The following is a 20,230-nucleotide window of genomic DNA, read 5'->3' as shown; positions in this document are numbered from 1 at the left end:
TTTTGATTCAAAAGCTTTTATGCAGCAACAAACACTGTCATGATAATGTAAACAATAACTAGCTGCCAATTGACCATCAATAAAAGAAAAATAACGTTAGGTCCAGGACCTTAAAGCTTACAGCTGAGCTGAACAATAAGTGCATACATTTAAAGTAAATATTTAATAAGTTGGGTGGATAAAAAAAGTAACAACATTTTATAAGGTATTCATTTGTCTAGCAATATTGTATGTTTTAAATACTACAATATTGCTAGATTTGTATGTATAATGATAGGATGTGAACATTCATGTTTCACATGACTAATATAGAAATATTTGTGATATTGTCAACAAGTAGAACATTATAAAATATACTAAACATTAGTATTAATCAAATGTATTTATCATGATATTACGTATTAGTATTGTGCTCGCATCTCATTTGAAGAAGGGGCTATTTTACAGTACTTTTCAGTTAGTAATATTTAATGCTACAACATCTACGCACTGCACTATTCCAATTTTGCTTAGCTCAATAAACAAAAGAACATCGTTGTGAAATTACATTTGAGAAAATGTCCGGGTGGCTCGTCTCTAAATGTCTTTTCAAATTGGTTGTGTTCTTGCCACGAATGAGCGCTCTGCGTGCTTTACACTTTGTTTTGTTTTGTTCGTCGTCAAACGTGAAGTGAGCTGTGGACATTTTGTCGCTCTTTTAGACAGTAGGGACTTTAAGCAACAGCTGCGAATGGAACGGCTACAGCGACCGGAAGTTTGCCGTCACACCGCTGTAGCCAAGAACGTAAAAGTCACTAAGCAACGGTAAAACAGAACAGCGCAACGCAGCTGTTCATTCATTTAAAATTCATTTATTGAGATCCCAAAAAATATATAATTTAAAAAAGCAAGAGAAGGATTGCTTTTGGCGTTAAATGACAATCTTTTGTCAGAAGAGGAGTTTTTAATATTGTATGATGTAAATAAGTCTAAAAACATAACATTTATTTACCTAACCTCTCACGTTGTAGCGACTCCGGCAAATCAGCTGTTCTCCCGTAGTAGACCGTTAAATTAGAACGTCACAAAGTAGCAGTTAAATTCGCGCAGGCGCAATACAACGCCAGAATGGCGTTGCCGTTCCACCAGAGGCTGTTGCTTAAAGTCCCTATCACCTCTTCGAATGCCGACTTCCCGGGAGCTCATTAAAACTGAAAACCTTCGCTTCACGTCTCAATAAGTCAGGCTCTGATTGGTTCTCTTCTCTCATGCAGTCTGTTCTGTTTTGCCGGTTCTTTTGCTCATTCCTCGCATCTCTCCCGTCTGCTGATTTGATTTTCGTCACAGTCTATTTTCGTCTCGTCCTTTATTCGTTGACGATAATGTCAATCAATTCAGTCATAGTTTTAGTCTCCATCAGTGCCTTCTATTTTAGTTTTCGTTTCGTTTTCGTCGGCAAAAATATATTCGTGACGAAAATAATGACGAAAATATTTAGTCAACGAAATTAACACTGGCTTATTCCACCCACACCTGTCTCTGAGTAGGACCGGCTGTGTAATGTTTTGAACAATGAACCGGAGGTAAAAGATCTTGAATCTTGAGGACTGTGTGAGATAAATCATCTCCCCAGCCAAACACGCCAAAATGTGGATGTATTATTTGATTAAACCCCGAGGAACAACCTGTTCTCGCTTTTCCTGCTGTATTATCCTCTCAAACCCTCTGACAATCAGATACTAACGTCGCCAACCGCTAATACAATCAGATTGAGCACCATCCCGGCAATCAGAGTCTGCGAGCTGGTAATGGAGTGACAGTTGGAGTCTGTTCTCTCTGCTTAGCCACACTGAACACTGTTGATTCCTCTCATTTATGAGGGTGTTATGCAGTGCCATGCTATATAACACCCTGATATTTTATGTAGAATCGGAATCGGAAAGATCTTATTGCCAGATATGTTCACACACACTGTACAAGGAATTTGTTACAGTGACAGAAGAGCCGTACATTTCAGATTACTGAAACAAGAAAGATGGAAACAAATGAATTTGTGTCTGAATCATACAGCGGAGAAATTTGTGAAGAAGCACGCCAGCTTTCGTTTGAAGACGCATGGTTTTACGGCCTCCTTCTTTCTCCTTTCTGTCAGATGAAGCAACTGAACTTCATCTGACATGTTCTTGGTTTTCGTCTCATAGCCGTTTGATTATTACACTCGTTCGTTTAATATTAATGTCTAATTAACCCCTTTTTTTTTTTTTTTTTTTTACATCCCGGGAGTAAGGAAACAAGTAAAGAGATAATGAATTATTAATGGTTTCTTTTCCGTTTTCATTTTCTTTGTCATTGTTGTCTTTAAATGACACAGTCTGCTCATTCTTTCATTTAAAGAACTTGTGACCCTAATTTGGGGAATATTTTTAATGTGATGAATGAAAATGAAGCAATGAGAGAAATGTAGTTTGTTCAATGACATCTATTTTGATAAAACTACTGAAAGTATTTGTATGTAAAACCAATGGAACGAGAGACTTCAGACTCCGTAAGACATGGTTTATATCAATATAATGTTATATAAATGACAGGGGGAAAAAAATAATACAGCTACTTTTGCAGGAACATTACTGTAAATAAATACATTCTTACAGTTATGCCAGTATTATACTGTGAAAAAGTAAGTGCACCCTATCGAAAGTCATTTTCAATTCATGCAGACTTACTTAAATTGCATTTATTTGGACAACATCATATTATTTAACACTGAAAGGTGGACAATGCAATATTTTATTCAACAAAAAATTGAATTGTGAGAAAGTAAATATACCCTGCTAAGAGTTAAAGTTATTTTGACTGTATCGATGGCTGAATGTCATGAGGATCAACAATTAACAATGAAAACAAGACTTTGAAATCTTCTATTAAATAAAAATACCTACAACAATTCTGAATTCAGTGGAAAAAAGTAAGCAGGCCACTACATATAATGTTTTAGCTCATTTAAAAATGTTGCTGATTTTTATTTTTTATTTTGGCATATTAGCCACAATAATCTTAATGGAAATACACCATTTTATTCTTATTTTAGGCAAAAATTGTATGGGGTGTATTTACTTTTTCCTCACAAAAGAAGTTGGCATTTCCATTTACTTAAACTGTACAACTCATTAAAAATTAACATTCTAAGTTTATTTTTATTGCTATTAACATTTGTTAAATGCTAATCCGATATCTGTAGCCACAAATATATTGCCAATAAAACTAAAATGGTGTATGGAACTCTCCAGCAGTTGACACATTTCTAGCCAAGTTTTCATTTGCATCGAATTAAATTTGTACCCTTACTCCATTCAGGAACTTTCTTCACCATGGAGCATCTAAACGATCCTCCGTGACGTGTACAACACCACAGTTCTCCATAATTCATTTTCTCTGGGTTTGTGTCTGTCAACGGCTTATAGCTACAGCTCAGGCCGAGCGCTAAGAATAGTCCTGCTCGCTTTTGGCATCTGTATGTAATCCATTCAGGGCTGCCAAGGGACCAAGATGCCGCTGCTCGCACCTAAGGGATTCATAAGTGCTGAGAGGGTGGGTAGAGCAAAGGTACGGTGGCGTGGTTTCGCGCCGAGGGACGTCTCCTCTTTCAATCTAAGACATGACTTCGCAAGTAATACGGGCAAAAGAAAGTATAGCTTGTCGTGAGTGGTTTGGGTCACTGGGGAAAAGGATGTTGGAAGACTGCAGAACACTCACATGCCTTTTTATGATGTGTAATCACAGGCGGTGTGTGAGTCCTGGTTGGTTTTTTCGATGTTGTACCATTTCTTAAAGGATAAGTTGACACGCAATAGGGCTTGAATTTGAATTTGCAGTGTGCTGTCCGCAGCAAAGAAATAATACAGCATGGATAAAGACACATTTCACCCTGGTTCACTTTCAGAGAGGACAGAAATGTACAGTATATTTATAAAAGAAGTGCCCAGAAGTACTATATTCAGTGCAGCTATAACCAACTATTTAAAAAGCATTTTTTTAATGCATTTATTAGATGACTATTATATACTACTACAATAAAGATATAGTAATATAGTAATAATGATATTAAATAATGTATAATATTAAATAATTAAACAAAAAAATTGCATTTATTGTATTATTTTACATTAAATAAAAATCATTACAAATATTAGTTTAATTTTTATTTTTATTTTTATTTTTTCATGCAGGTTTCCTTTCGTCTTCCAAATGATTTGACAAAAACATAGTTACGCTTCAAATTCATGCTATTGGTTGAGCCAGTGTTTAGTTCATCTTAAGTATTTTAATTGAAGAAAATTATGCTCGTGGCGTTTAAGTGAATTAGGGATTTCAGAAATGTTATTCAAAAATATGTGTGAAACATGAAATGGTGACATTTAATTTGATTATTTTATTTTCACTTAAATTTTAACCTCAAATCTTGATGTTGAACAAAAAGAAGAGTTCATTTAAATGTAACTTGTCAAATTTGCATTTCAAATAAAAATGTCAGTGATTTTCAGAAGCATTATTTTTTTCTCTAGGTGGGAAGTTATGGTGGGCAGACGATGTTCTCGCTCAGCTGGGAACCATTAACAAGAGGGACGGAAAAAACCTGACAGTTCTTCGGAATAAGACCACAGGCGTTGTCCACATCAAAGTGTATGACAAAGACAGTCAAAAAGGTAAAAATAAACAAATCCCAGCCTCAACAACTTCACAAGAGCTCTGTTTTACTTTTTTAAAGCAAAATTTTTTTACGTTTCGTAACTTATAAATACCACACCTTCTGATCCTAGAATTCCCTTCATTGTTTTTTTTTTTTTTTTTAAACGTTTCTATTCATTCATTTAGTAGTATTTTTAATAACATTGCTTTGTTATAACATTCACAAAAAGCTTTTTATGGCAATTGTTTAGTAATACTACTACTAATAATAATACAAAAAATGTAATGTTAAATAAAAAAAAATAATAATAATAATAATTGTATTCTTTTATATTAATTATTTTTTTTATTTGTTTTTAAATAGGTTTCCTTTCATCTCCAGTTGCTTTAAAACAACAACAACAACAACAAACACGCTATTGGTTGAGCCAGTGTTTTGTTAATATTAAGTATTTTAAATTCAAATTAAATTAGACAATATTAACAATATCAAGAGATCTAACACCCTTTGATCATTTAATTCCCATCATTGACTTTTAAACACATTTCTAGTCTTTCATGAATGAATAATGAAATATTTTCTTTAGTATTATTTAAATATAGAAGTATCAGTAGTTTGTTTCAGTAGTAGTATCAGTAGTATATATATATATATATATATATATATATATATATATATATATATATATATATATATATATATATATATATATATATATATATATATATATATATATATATATATATATAATTTCATAAATAGCCTGGCTTGGAAAACATAAATAATGAATGAGTGAATGAATGAATCGTTGTCATTTCTACAAGGTGAAATTGCACATAACTCGGACAGGGTTATGTTTCATAATGGCATCTGGCGTGACACTCACGCTTTCAGCATCAATCTCACGCTGAAGTCCAAGCGTGAGTGTCACGCCAGATGCGTGAGAGTTGGCAACCCTGGTTATGTTTCTACAGACACACAATGTCAAGGTCCTTTCCTCTTTATGAATTATGGAGAGAGACATTCATATCACCGACAGGTCTATTAGCAGAGGAGTGCTTGATCCTCTAATCTAATGCTCTATTAGGATAAAAAAAAAAAAAAACACTAGCAATTAGGGACTCTTAAAGGTAAATGTTGTTGCTACATTCTCAAATCTCCTCATACCAATTAGCTCCCTCATTTATCTCTCTGACTTGGCCCTCATGGGAGTGAAGGCCCGTCTCATTACACCACTTCAAATGAGCTAACTGGGATGTTTCTGTCGAGGTGTCCGAGGAACAAAGTCAAAGTGCGACCGTTTTTTTCCTCTTCAATTCTTTTTGTGTTTGTGATGTTCTTGAAATTGCTTTAAGATGGTACACAAGCTAGTTTGACAGGTTAGTATTAGATATACCTGTTCGCCGTCACAGATTCTCAAATTCTCTTCGTAGGTCGCAATCCTTGTGTACCGAACAATGGCGGATGTTCCCAGCTTTGCCTTCCCACTTCTGAAACAACTCGGACGTGTTCTTGTACAACGGGCTACAACCTTCGTCCGGACCGCTCCACCTGTGAAGGTATGATCGTTAGTTCTGAACTCTGCATACAAATGTACAGTAATTGGCCTTCCGATCTCAGATGTATTGTTGTTATTATTATTTTCAAGAGCATATTGACCTGGACAGAGGTTGGTTTTATTTTTTTTCTTTGCTAGGTCTTCAGTCTTTCCTGATGTACTCGATTAATGAAGGTATAAGAGGACTGTCTCTTGATCCCAGCGATAACTCCGAAGTTTTGATGCCGCTAACTGGCACTCTGTTCGCTGTGGGTCTGGACTATCATGCCGGTAAGTGCACTCTTTATTTGATTATAAAAGCCCCAAAACAAAACAATTTTTTTTATAATTAAATTATTTTTTTATTTTCTATTTTGAATTAATATTATTAATTGACACATGAAAATGTATTTCAGTTTTCATCTTATTTTAAGTAATTTTATGCTCTTTTGTCATTCTTATTAGTTTTTTATATGAATTTGTATTATAGCTTTAGTTTTAATAATTGTAATATTTTAGCTTAAACACTTCTTTTAGTTGGCCAACATTTCTTATTTTCTTTTTTCAGCTAATATTTGTATTTTATTTTAGCTTTTCTTCATTTACACGAATCTTTAAATCATAAAGGAAACTGCATTTTTATATTTTTTTACAGATATATACATGGGGTTATTTCATATTATTTATTCAATATTATTTGTTTACTCATTTTTTTTTTATTCAATTTTATTTTTGTTTGCCATTTTCATTTAAATGTAATTTTTTTCTAGTAATTTTATGTGCTTTAGGTTTTTTGTTTTGTTTTGTTTTTTACATAAAAAATATATATATATTATATATATATAATTCACGTTTTTCAATTACCGTATTTTTCGTACTATAAGTCGCACCTGAGAATAAGTCGCATCAGTCCAAAAATACGTCATGATGAGGAAAAAAACATATTTAAGTCACACTGGACTATAAGTCGCCTTTATTTAGACCCAAGAATCAAGAGAAAACATTACCGTCTACAGCCACGAGAGGGCGCTCTATGTCTTCAGTGTAGACTACAGGAGCGCCCTCTCGCGGCTGGAGACAGTAATGTTTTCTCTTGGTTCATTTCTCTCGGTTCATTTCAAATTAATTTTGATAAATAAGTCGCACCTGACTAAAAGTCGCAGGACCAGCCAAACCAACCAGAAAAAACGTGTGACTTATAGTCCGGAAAATACGGTACTTAAAATAATTTAGTAATATTAGTTTAAGAAATGAAATGTATGTTGTAATAATTAAAAATAAAAAATAAATCCTAAAGAGATAATAATGACTTAAAGAGGACAGTCACACTAAAAAGGGTAATGGTCAAAGTTACCCTTACTTTATAGTTATAATAATTGAAATTTGCTTTGAAGATTAATTTGTTAAAAGTTCAGGATGTTTAATATAAAACAAGGTTAACCCACAATGAATGGTGTAAAAATTCTGCAGACTATAATTGGGTAGAAAGTTTTGATGTTATTGTTCTTTGAATTGTGTATTTAGAAACCAGAGCAATTAGGCATTACCATGCAATGTGCACAACAACATATCACCTCTTGACATGGGGAAACGTTCGTTTGCCGGGTATCTGCCAGGGTTTTGGACAGATTCCTATAGTGCAGTAATTGGACAGCTGTCTCCGTTCTGAGACGGAAATGCTATTCTTTGCATCAGCGACAGTTTGCAGCTCTGCATTTGCACGATAGAGCAAATATTGGCATTGCATTGCTTGTCTAAATACAATTTTGTCATTGCAAGTTGAGGTTAAGGGATGCGATATGCTGTTATGACAGATGGAAGATAATCAAAACAGATTAGCTGGACAGATGAGCCGATGTCTCATAACAGTGTGAACTGGCTTTATTGCAGTTTTTATCAAAAGGGATATAATGTAAATTTTTGAGTGGGCGAGGAGCTGGTGATGCATGAAGCTACGGATAATGTTGTGCGGCCAAGTCAAAGCAGTTTTCACGCAAAGCGCTTTGAAAGGTACAGACCATGGGAGCCAGGTCAATCACAGGTACCTTTTTAGCCTCTATTGTTTGGGAGAAAATGCAGGTTTGAATGAAAGGGAAAGGGCTAAGACATTTTGGCCAGCAGAAACAGACCATTTTTTGTAGGTGGAGCTTGGCACACGGCCTTGTTTTTAAGACCTTGTTTATTCGAAATTGCCCACCTGCACAATATGTTTACAATTCTTAGCTGTTGTGACATAACAGGAAAAGAAAAGAACACACAAAAAACTAAAAGAAATATGAATGCAGTAAACATTAAAAAAAAACATCGAATTATAAATATTCTCAATGATACTAAAATGTAAAATACAAAAATATAATAAAATAAAACAATGGAATAAATTCATTTAAAGTTTGACAAGATTTGATTAGTGAGGTGACAGCAATGGTAATATAAATGTAAAAATATATTAAATTATTTTGTTCAATGAAATGTACAAAAGTGAAGTGACGTGTAGCCAAGTATGGCGATCCATACTCAGAATTTGTGCTTTGCAATTAACCCATCCAAGTGCACACACCGTAGTGAACACACACCCCATGAACACACACCCGGAGCAGTGGGCAGCCAATGCTGCGGTACCCAGGGAGCAGTTGGGGGTTCCTCTGTCATAGTATTGAAGATGTACGCTGGACGTTCACTTCCCCCCACCTACAATCCCTGCCGGACATGAGGTTTGAACCCATGACCTTCGGGTTACAAGTCCGACTCTCTATCCATTAGGCCACGAAACTATAAAAAGTATCAGCCAATGACCAATATATCCTTGTGCCTCCATTATCAAACTCACCTAAACAAGCTAATAAATGTATTCAAGATCACTAGAAAGCTACAGGCAAGTGTGTTTGATTAGGGTTGGAGCTAAATTCTGCGGGGCAGTGGCCCTCCAGGACCGAAGCTGATCCGACTTAAACAGCAGGAGAGAACTATTTTAGGCAAACCTTTTAACTATGGGTTATTTTCTCAGGAAATGACACGTTGTACTGGACAGACATGGGCTCCAACAGAATCTCTAGATCCAGTCGAGACCAGACCTGGAGAGAGGACATCGTCACAAGTGGTCTCGGACGTGTTGAAGGACTAGCAGTGGACTGGATAGCAGGTGTGAAGGTTTCTCTTAGTTTAGCATTTCTGTGCATTTCCAAATTGATGTTGTCAAGCTTATTGTTTCTCTGTTGGTTCAGGGTCTTTGTTGCTTTGCATCCAAAGGTAATATTTACTGGACGGACCATGGCTTAAATCTCATTGAGGTTGCTCGATTGAATGGCATGTATCGTGCCGTGGTGATATCTGACAGTCTTGATCAACCCAGAGCCATTGCTGTACACCCAGTGAAAGGGTATGTATCTGCCTTTGTATGTTTCCAACTCTGAAAATACACTGTGCTTTATTTTTTTCTAATGCTAAGCTTCAGTTCACCCCAGCGACAGCATTTAAATGAATGACCTATGATCGTCTAGAGAGCAGTTAGCGTGTACAATTAGCACCTCAAAGCTTGTTAACTGCAGATGTACGTCCTCCTTAAAGGTCTTATAATTTCCATTTTATTTATTTTAATTTGAGAGGGCCATAATAATCTTGACCTCATGTTTGTAATGAGTTTTCTCATTATCTACAGCTTTGTACTGTAAAAGTGAAATATAAAAATTAAGCTTCAACATATTTCAGATCCCTATCATGTGGCTGCATCTATTTTGGGGTCCTATCTGTACCTCTATCTTACTTAGAAATGGGTCAATAAGATTTGGTCGATTTATAGAAATATTTTTTTTGGAATCCTATTAACCTGGAATGACTTCAAAGTTCCCCCTTGCAGTTTGGAAATTACTCTGCTTTCGCTGTTTGCCTTTTGGATTAACAATTAATTGGTGCATATTATTCCAAAGAAAAGTTTTCCTTATAGTCTGGCATAAAAAATAATTAGCTTCACTTGAAACCACTTTTCTGTTTTTCACTGGCATCACCAAAAGACTCTATTTTCAACTTCTACCCTTCAAATGTGAAAAAAACATTTTTAATGATCCACTCTTTATCTGATGGACATAGAATCCTGTTCTACAATTGGTCTTATTTATATTTAAATGTGTGAAAATTGTACCTTTACAGCTTGAATCTGGGACAGTACCTTTAAAGGGACATCTTTGTACCTTATTTACCCCTTAAATGTGCATAGTAGTACCTTAATGGTACATAATACTACTCTAAAGCTAATATGCACCTTTTAGGGGTAGATAAGGTACAAAATTGAACCTTCAAGGGTACCCCTTTTTAGACCATGTACTATCTGATTCCACCTAGACATGTACTGTGAATGGTAGAGGAGAGGAAAAACAATTTCTGAACATCTCAGGAGGACTTGAACACCTCATTAGCCCAAATAAACAGTAACCCTATTAGCAATATACTTGTCTTCACTCCAAATGTAGAGCAATCTTGGATTTCAAACTGTGCAAATGTCAAAATTCCTCAAGAAGTCTACTTAATCATATTTTCCTATGAATTCATACAGGTTTCTCTTCTGGACAGAGTGGGGCCAGAATCCTACCATCTCCAGGTCACGTCTTGATGGTTCAGAGCAATCTGTGCTTGTTAGCACCGGACTAGCAAGGCCTAATGGCATCTCCATAGACTATCAGGTCTGCTTTCCCTACATGCTTATGCTGAAGTCCATGTTGATTTCATGGCTTATCTTGCAGTTTTAGGGCAAGATCATTACACCTTTGTTCTTAATTTAACAAATGTATGATGTTTCAATTTTTTTTTTTGTAAGGAAAATAAATTATACTGGTGCGACGCCCGCAACAGCAAGATTGAAAGAATCAACCTTGAGCTGGGTGAGCAGAGGGAGATTGTGTTCTCATCGAGTGGGGTGGATATTTTTTCCATAGCAGTCTTTGGGGCTTACCTCTTCTGGTCTGACAGGTAATTTACTTTTCCATAAATGTTACAGTCTCTAAGAATGGCCCAAGAATGCAGATACCATCCCATATTCCCTATAAGGTCATGATGCTAGTGCAAAAAAACACATTTGATTATTTCAGAATCTCCTGTGGTTCGATGTCATTCAAAGGATGGGTTACCTCACCTTCTGTTAGACCAGCTGTGTACTGTATTTTAATGAGTTCTTTGCATTTAATTAGTTGAGGGCCATTGATTAGTAAGTGTCAAACTTTTGGCCTTATGTCCCCATAATGGTAGAGCCTACGCCAATGGATCCATCCGCCGTGCTTCCAAGAAAGACGCCGTGGACCTAGTGACCATCAGGAGCGGCTTGGGTGTCAGTCTGAAAGATGTGAAGGTCTTTAACCAGGATCGGGAGAAAGGTTGAGGTTTCACTTAATGACAGTTTTCCTGTTCTTTAAACATTGCACCAATGCACACAAGTACAAGTTTATCCCAGATCAAGCAGGACTGTCCTATCCCGCTTCTAGAGGACCACCTTTTTGCAGAGTTTAGCTCCAACCTGCTCTACCCCACCTACCTGGAAGCTTCGAGTAATGCTGAAGATCTTGATTAGCTAGATCAGAGGTGATTAATGAGCACTAGAGCTAAACTTGAAAGGAAAGTAGCACTCCAGGAGCAGGATTAGATACTCCTGCTGATGAACAAACACCTGACAATGGACACCATATGTAAAAGAGATCAATTAAACTTGCTGTCTTAGCAGTAAATGTCTTAGAAATGTCATGGTTTTTGAGTTTTACATCATTTTGTTTAGACCACGTGTCAAAGTCTTCTGCTGGCTGGCCAAAATCCTGCTTAGTTCAGCTCCATAAACACCTGCTTGAATATTTTTAGTAATCCTGAAGACCTTGATAAGCTGGTTCAGGTGGATTTAAATAGGGTTGGAACCAAACTCTGCAGGACAGTGACCTAAGAACTGAGTTTGACACCTTTGTTTAAGAAACTTTTTAGGGAGCCTGATGTCTGATTTTCTGACCTACCCAGGTACGAACACTTGCAGCAGAGCGAATGGAGGATGCCAGCAACTTTGTTTTTACTTGGGGAATAACCGGAAAACTTGTGCTTGCGCCCACGGATATCTTGCTCAGGATGGACTCCGGTGCAACCGGTATGAGGGTTACCTGCTCTACTCTGAGAGAACCATTTTGAGGAGTATTCATTTATCGGACGAGAATAACCACAACTCGCCCATCAGGGCGTACGAGAACCCAAATTATTTTAAAAACGTTATAGCTTTGGCCTTTGATCATCGTCAGAAAGTGAATGGAACCAATCGGATTTTCTTAAGCGATGTTCATTATGGGAATATACAAGTCATCAATGACGACTGGACAGGACATCGCATCATTGCTGAGAGTAAGTAATTGTGTTTAATTTTTTTGCTTATTTTGTTGCACTTTTTTATTGTTGTATTTTGTTGCCAGACATAGCAAGTCATTGTATTGAGAACCCTGGTGTAGCCGAGACCTTCTGAATATTACTGATGAATTATTTTTACAAAGTTTTTAGACATCATTAGTAGGGCTGCACGATATTGGGAAAAAATGACATTGCGATATTTTTCTGCGATATATATTTCGATATGAAATCTAATCAATTTTTTTTACAAACAAAAATGGGGTGAGCACACTTACATTCTCATTTTAAATGATTTAAACATCGACACCATTGTGTCAATTGATTAATATGAGCGAAAGAGAGAGACCAAGACAACACTCGTGTTGTTTTTAGACGGCGCTCTCTCTCTCTATCTCTCTTGCGCGCGCGCACTGTCTCTCTCTCTCTCTCGCGCGCTGTCTCTCTCTCTCTCTCTCTCTCTCTCTCTCTCTCTCTCTCTCTCTCGCATGCTCTCTCTATGTCTCTCTCTCACGCTCTCTCTCTATCTCTCTCGCGGCTGTCGCTCGCTCGCTCTCTCTCTCTCTGCCCTGTTAAACTTGCATGTGTCTTTCAGTCCTGTCCATGATAAACTTTCACTCTATAATGGTTAAGCTGTGCAATTAATCCGCGAATCACGTTCATTAAGGGCCGGGGAGCAGCTGGCCCGTAAAGTTAATAAATAACGGATCGACTACGACAGCCTACATCGCACATCCTGCGATGTGACAATCGTAGATTTGTACATCGCGATATCGATGCTTAAACGACAAATCGTGCAGCCCTAATCTTTAGTGTTTATAGTTTACATCACATGTGTGAGAAACATTTGAATGAATTGGAAATTGGTTGTATAGAGTTGTCAAAACTTATTGACCATTTTCCAGAACACTTCTATTGGAACGTCCGGCTTGATGTTGTCTGTACATCGTGCTTTCATTAACACATTTATTTGCTTTATTTGTAGCAGCATCATGGCCAATTAATGGTGGTAAAATGTAAATAAATTATCCACTCAGGGTACAGCCAATTACTCTGATAAAGCAGCATCCCAGTAGCCGGCATTTAAATTCATACTTTGTGATGTACTGTAACAGACTCTAACCTTGTCAACATTAACAAACATCTCATTGAATCAGTTTGCCATTAACCTGCAGAGCTGTGAGTTCGCAGCTGCCATGCTGAAGGATAGCTTGCCTGAAAGGAATTGTGATATTTGTCAAATGAGGCTGTCGCAGGTGCTCCGATTGTTACACCTGACCCTAGATGCTAAGTTTTATCCTGTGATATGAATTTATGCTGATATATTGCAAGCATGTGTGCTGGCGTTCAGCTGATAAGCAGCTTGTCTGTACATACTCTTGTTTGAGGCCTGATAGAGGTGAGGGAATGACTGCTAGCTCTTTAGTTTAAGTGACTTTTTTATATTAGCTGATTTGTGACTATATTAGTTTTTAAATATTGAGTTTAAAGGGAACTGACTCGTCAGAGCGGTAAGGAACGATGAATCTCATAAAACCTGGGAAGAATGGGAATTTGCCAAGAATTTTCTTCAATTTCATGAGATGACTGAAATCTGACCGTGTTTTTGTACATTTCATCTGACAGCTTTAACTGTGTTGCTCCAACATCTCAAAAGACCAGCTTTTGTTCACAGGAAGGCTCATATCTGACATTGCAGCTTAAATCAAAGCCAGTTCAAGACCAGCCAGTTGTCCAGGTCGATGACTTTTACTCAGACCTCTATAGTTTTCACCAATGCTGGTGATTCAAGACTTTGTTTTCATAACACTGTTTACAAATATCCAAGTCTTTTTTTTTTTTTTTTTTTTTTACAGCTCAGCCTGTTCAGTCAGAGTGAACTTTCACATACAGAGGAATCACACCTAATCATTTTCGCTCTTCTTGAATACTACTGTCAAATCCCCCGCCTGCCCCTTCCTGTGCTTGCAACAGAGCCTCTGGGTTATTTTACATTTAAATTGCAGTTTGTTCTTGCAAGCTGTTGATGGCTTTTTAAAGGTGTACTTTACCTAAAAATGAAAAATACGTCATCTTTTAAGCCCCTTTCACACTGCCATTCCGGCAAATACAGGGGTAAAGTGTTCCTGCAATTGTTCCCGGGTCGCTAGATTTTGCACTTTCACACTGTCAGTGATGACCCGGTATATGTGCGTGCTTTCACACACAACCCTTGAAAATCCCGTAACGACACGTGACATCAGCGCGTGACGTGTAATGTACGAGTCGACAACGCTTGGCACGTTATACTTTCACTGAAGCAAGCAAACGATCTCGGCGTCAGCGCGGAAAGTGAGGAACTAACTGATCTCTGCTTCATTACAGTTTGCACATATGTTTTCGTTGCGAACGTTGATCTTCCTTCAAAACAGCCGGTAAAAGAGTCGTGCGATAACGCGCGCCATCACTTCGACACAGAATTAGATCTGGCTTTTGTTCACACAGCGCTCGTCCCGGGTCGAACCCCACAATGTTACTAGGTCGCCGACCCAGGTTCAATTCGGTAATCAATCCCGGGACGTGGTTGCTTTCACACAGAAGGCGACCCGGCAATGTTCCGGAAATATTGCTGGTCCGACGTGCAGTGTGAAAGGGGCTTTAGTCAGACTCATTATGTTGTTTCAAAACCTGTTGGACTTGCGTTCTTCTGTGCAACACAAACTACATTTTAAAGAATGATGTAGTTACTCATTTCCATGCAATACCAATGAATAGGAACTGAGTGTCCTAGTAAAAAAAAATATATATATATTTATTTTGTTATTTTTGTTGATAATCTTCCTTCCCATTGGGACTTATCTTATATTGGGAATCCCATTTGCGATACATATACTAAAGTAAAAGCCATGGTACTTTTGAGTAAAAGCTTGAAATTTAAACCATTATTCATAAAATTTGGTTGCCATAATTATGAACGAATCATTCTAAGTCAGATCCTTTTAATGAATTAATATGATCCTGAATAAGTATAAGCGAAGTTAATTTTATTGAAGCAGTCTTGAGTCAAAATATCAAGATGTACTGTAAATCGAATATTGTCAAAATATAGGAAAAACATTAGGGCTGCTCCGATCATTAATCCGCATCTCGTCAGTAAAGCCAGTTCTCTAATCAGCGGTAAATTCCATCAGGTGCGTGATTTCACACAGAGCAGCTGTTACTACACAGAGCCGTTGTTAACAGAGAAGATGCACAAATCCACTTCATTTTCAGCGTTTATTTGCGCATCTTCTCAGTTAACAACGGCTCTTTGTTTGTACATTTACCGCTGATTAGAGAACCGGCTTTACTGACGAGATGCGCATTAACGATCGGCCGATCGTGATCCGAGCACCCCTAAAAAACATCTAAATATTTGAATGAGCTATACACTTCTACATTCAGATTGAGTCAGTACATTCAACTTGAGAACTAGATCAGTCCGATTCATAAATGAATCATTCAGACCCATTTCGTTACAGAAAGGCTAATCAGTGTAGAAAAAAAAAACAGAACAACACCAAAGTAAAATTATTCATTTAAGAGAGACATATCCGGTTTGTGAATGAAGAGATAGGCCATTGTAATTCAACGGTAATCAGGAAGAGAATATTAGAAAGAATTAAAGGTCTTACTTAGTTGAGGCTCCATAAGCGCACCAGACCTCAAGCCCTGAAGGCTTTTTATCCATGTGTCAGGAAAATCGATTGTGGTTTGGGAGTATTGGCTTGGAGAGAGAGACATGCAGAGGGAAGACGTCAGACAGTGAACTATGCCAGAGGGGTTCGACAGCACATGATCAGCCTTCAGGCCTTTGGAGAAAGAGCGAGACACAGTGCTGCCAATGCTGCGTCTCTGCTAGGGGAAATCTGTCTTTGTTAGCCAGAGGATGGTGATGGATCGCAGATGGGATGGGATCACTTGACACACACATAATATAGTATAGGAGGTGTTTCCATGGCAACATGCAGGCCTCGGCTGTCTTGCGTAACTCTAGTCGGAGCCTGAAATGGAAATGTCACATCACCTTCATTCCGAAAACCAGTCATTTTCCTGTTGACCTCTGATAAACAAATACCAGGTTATTGCTGTTTAAAGTCAAGTTTGCTTTCTTAGCACCTGTTCCTGGTTTTATCGTGTAAGATTTTTCTGTGGATGCATGATATGTGGGCAGTGGTGTATAAAGTACCTGAAAGTCATTCTCAAGTAAAAGTACAGATATCGAGCCAGAAAATGACTGGTAGAAGTTGAAGTCACCATTTAGAATATTACTTTAATTATTAGTAAATTATTAGTTAATTATTAGTAAAGACACTCCTGTAATTAGAAGTGTATCTCCAGCACGTGCGTTCAGATCAGGGTTGCCAGGTTTTCACAACAAATCCTGCCCAGTTGCTTCTCAAAACTAGTCCAAAACTAGCCCAATCGCTTTTCCAGGAGTTTCCCCGATAAAAAATTGCTTTCCAGGATTAAAATGTAAGTTTTATGGCATGGTTGCCTTGGTAAAGTTCGCATATTAAGGGCTAAATATCACGTTATTTGTATTGGGGTCGCTTCGATCCACAGAGTCGATTTTAAAATCGGTGGCGATTCTTTGTCGATTTTGAAAGCGATTTTTGTGTTTGATTTTTTGCACAGCCCTATTAATTATTATTAGTGAAAGTATGGGATACTTATTGTACTTGAATATGAAAAGTTTTTGTTAAATTTTAAACGTACTTAAGTATTGAAAGTAAAAGTTCAAGTATGGTAAAATGCATGTTAATGTGTTTAGTCTTGGGGGGAGTTCTGCTACGCTGCTGTGGTGGCAGAGCAAGTACAGGGATTCGCTACTGCTAATACATCCACAGACATGCTGCCTTGAGCATATAGGAAATACTGCCGCTACACATATAACATAGATGAAACAGATCTATACGTGTGGAGCTGGGGAAGGTGGAGGGTTTCTGAAGCATGTTGCAAATGTTGAGCTGCAAGCTCATTGACTTTAAAAATTACTAAAACTGTGAAAACAAACAAACTGACGATATAATAAAATCTATTTTGCATATCAATATTAACATACAATTTTAATAGTATTTTGTTTTGTTAATAGTATTTGTCGTTTTTGTAAGTGTCCAATTTTTACTATATTCCTGTAAGCTCTGGCTAATGTCAAACACTGCCCGTTTAACATCGGTTTCACTCCTAAAACCTGATAGCACAGATGTTAAATGGGCTGCAAAGGCAAATTATGTTGACTTGATGTGTTTGCTACACATGATGGATTGCAGACATTAGCAAATCTGCAAACACTTTGTAACAAACTTTGTTGAGATCTCATGTAGAACACTAGAGGAGATGCATGTGAGACTACACTTTTTGTTTTATTTGTTATTTTTTCTCAAAAGAGAAGGATATTTAAGTGTCAGTTTGCTGTTCATTGTATCTCCTTTGCGATACTGACTATTGATTTTTTTTTTAATTTTTTTTTTTTATTATAATTTTTTCTACAGTCAATGGCAAATGGTATAAATTAATTACTCTGCTGGTTCTGAAAGGCCGTATTGTCCTTCTTCAGCACAATTGGCGTCCTGCTTTTCTCTTGTTAACTCCTTATGTTAACTGCACATAATTCAGTAGAGCTCATGTGTCCTTTTTGGTGCCAATCACTTTCCCTGTCAGGCTCTGTGGGATTTTGAACATCCCGAAACAATTTACATATTTCTGCAGAGCTTCTTAAAAGATGCTGCTCAGGTTGCAGTGCGATAAACAAAAAAAAATAAAAATTCTCCCATGCATTATGTAATTGCAACTAGTGGTTGACTGATACTTTTTTTTTTTTTTTTTTTGACAGCCGATGCCAATGCAGATATCTTGGAAAGCAGGGGGAGCAATAGCCAATATAAAGCCGATATAATTTGAAATCATTTCATGAAAGTTTGTGAAATTAAATGTTCATTCGCCATTCAAAGATTTGTTCAAATGATATAAATGTGTATTTGCACACAGCAAACGAGAAAGTATTATAATGTTTGCCTTTCTATTACTAATAATATAAAATTATTTATTGTATACATTAATTCCTTTGTTTCACTGTTGTGTTTGATTATTAGACAGACTTCTATCTGTATTAGACACAACTTTTAATGACGACATCGAACAAGAGGGAGAATGTGACCTCTGTGCGCTCAATCTCGAACACGTCGGCCAAGCAGAAAAACGTATCGACCGATGCCGATAATTGAAAAATACCACTAATTGCAACATCAAAAAGGCTGAATAATCGTTTCATCAGTGCACTATTTAGTTTTTCACAAAAAGGCCCAAGCAGGTTATAAGAATGCACTGTACTTTGCGTTGGGTCATACATGATATGGTTGCATAGGCAATACATGAGATGACTGTAAATTCAGCTACTGCAGTTTTGTTATTTCACAGGCTGAAGTTATAAGAAATGAATCGTATACATAAAATTATTCCAAATATTCTATTTTTCATTCTGTTTTTATTTTGTTATTCCAACATGCCACTTTTGTAATATCATATGTAAAATTAGAAAATATGAATGTATATATTTGTTAATTTTGTGTGTGAGTTCTTCATAAAGTGCAGTGTTTTAAAGTAAATTACTTACAAATCTTTTTAAGAGCACAAAAGTGTTGTTGTTTTTTTTTTTTTTTTTTTTTTTTTTTCTGTGTTGTTTTAGTATTGACGTAGATTTCCACAACACATCTTGACCTTTTCTGACACCTCGCTGTTTCACATCGACCATCTGTCTGCTTTTTCTTCTCTTTGAATCACTTCTGAAAGAACCTGTGAAGGTGTTTGCCTCCCATCTGGTTTTATGGCTATCAGATCAACTGCTTTCATTTGTGAGCTTCAGTGCTTTTTATGTCTTATATGATTGATAGAAGGTTTGAAATGAATAGATAAAAGTATTTGTGCATCATTTCAGGCTTTAAAGTGTAGTGAGTTTTAAGTGAGTGTATCAGGTCACAGCAATGTCATCGTGTTTCCTTCTGTAGATGTTGGTTCTGTGGAGGGGCTGGCTTACCACCGAGGATGGGACGTCCTGTACTGGACAAGCTCCACCACAGCCACTGTCACCCGTCACAGCATTGACCAGACCAGACCAAACGCCTTCAACCGGGACACTGTGGTCTCCCTGTCTGAGGAGGACCATCCACATGTCCTCACTCTGGACGAATGCCAGAAGTAAGTCTAGAGATTAAATTTAATCTTTGACAATTTGAAAGTATTTTTTATGTCAAGTGCTGTAGTGATCCTTGTCCATTTCATATGTGTGTGTGTGTGTGTGTGAGTGTTTTGTTTTATATAAATGTATATGAAAAAAAAAAAAATTATATATTTATACATACATTTAGATTCATATATTGTCTATCTTGCAAGTCCAAAAACATTAACTTTTCATTACAGTAAAAATAAATCCATCCGTCTCAAATGGCAAAAGTTTCTGGATTCCACCTCACCTCAAAATAACCCTTGTTGATACATTTTTTTTTCCTTTTTTTGAGGGCTGTCTTTCCAAAAGGTCAATTAAGGGAGGGTTCCTCTAATTATTCCGGAGTAATTAGGTGCCAGCCTACATACAGAGTATTAATTTTACATCAGTGAGTTATGAGCTTCATAAAAATTCAAATCTGAAAACA

At 36.8% G+C, this 20,230-nt stretch overlaps 1 protein-coding gene across 1 annotated transcript in view; it reads left to right on the top strand.

Annotated features, from left to right (window-relative positions):
• LOC113064818 (low-density lipoprotein receptor-related protein 1B) overlaps positions 1 to 20,230 on the top strand; it is a 207,079-nt gene that overhangs the window by 106,036 nt on the left and 80,813 nt on the right. Inside the window, exons 33-42 of the mRNA XM_026235763.1 lie at positions 4,542 to 4,682; positions 6,100 to 6,225; positions 6,363 to 6,494; positions 9,208 to 9,342; positions 9,450 to 9,579; positions 10,750 to 10,876; positions 11,011 to 11,162; positions 11,439 to 11,563; positions 12,189 to 12,560; positions 19,586 to 19,775. Of these exons, the coding sequence (XP_026091548.1) occupies positions 4,542 to 4,682; positions 6,100 to 6,225; positions 6,363 to 6,494; positions 9,208 to 9,342; positions 9,450 to 9,579; positions 10,750 to 10,876; positions 11,011 to 11,162; positions 11,439 to 11,563; positions 12,189 to 12,560; positions 19,586 to 19,775 (1,630 nt within the window). The remainder of the gene's footprint in view (positions 1 to 4,541; positions 4,683 to 6,099; positions 6,226 to 6,362; positions 6,495 to 9,207; positions 9,343 to 9,449; positions 9,580 to 10,749; positions 10,877 to 11,010; positions 11,163 to 11,438; positions 11,564 to 12,188; positions 12,561 to 19,585; positions 19,776 to 20,230) is intronic.

Source organism: Carassius auratus, chromosome 47 (genome assembly GCF_003368295.1).
Source record: "Carassius auratus strain Wakin chromosome 47, ASM336829v1, whole genome shotgun sequence".
NCBI classification, from domain to species: Eukaryota; Metazoa; Chordata; class Actinopteri; order Cypriniformes; family Cyprinidae; genus Carassius; species Carassius auratus.
Note: the sequence above shows the minus strand (reverse complement) of the source record. Positions and strands in the feature narration are given on the sequence as shown.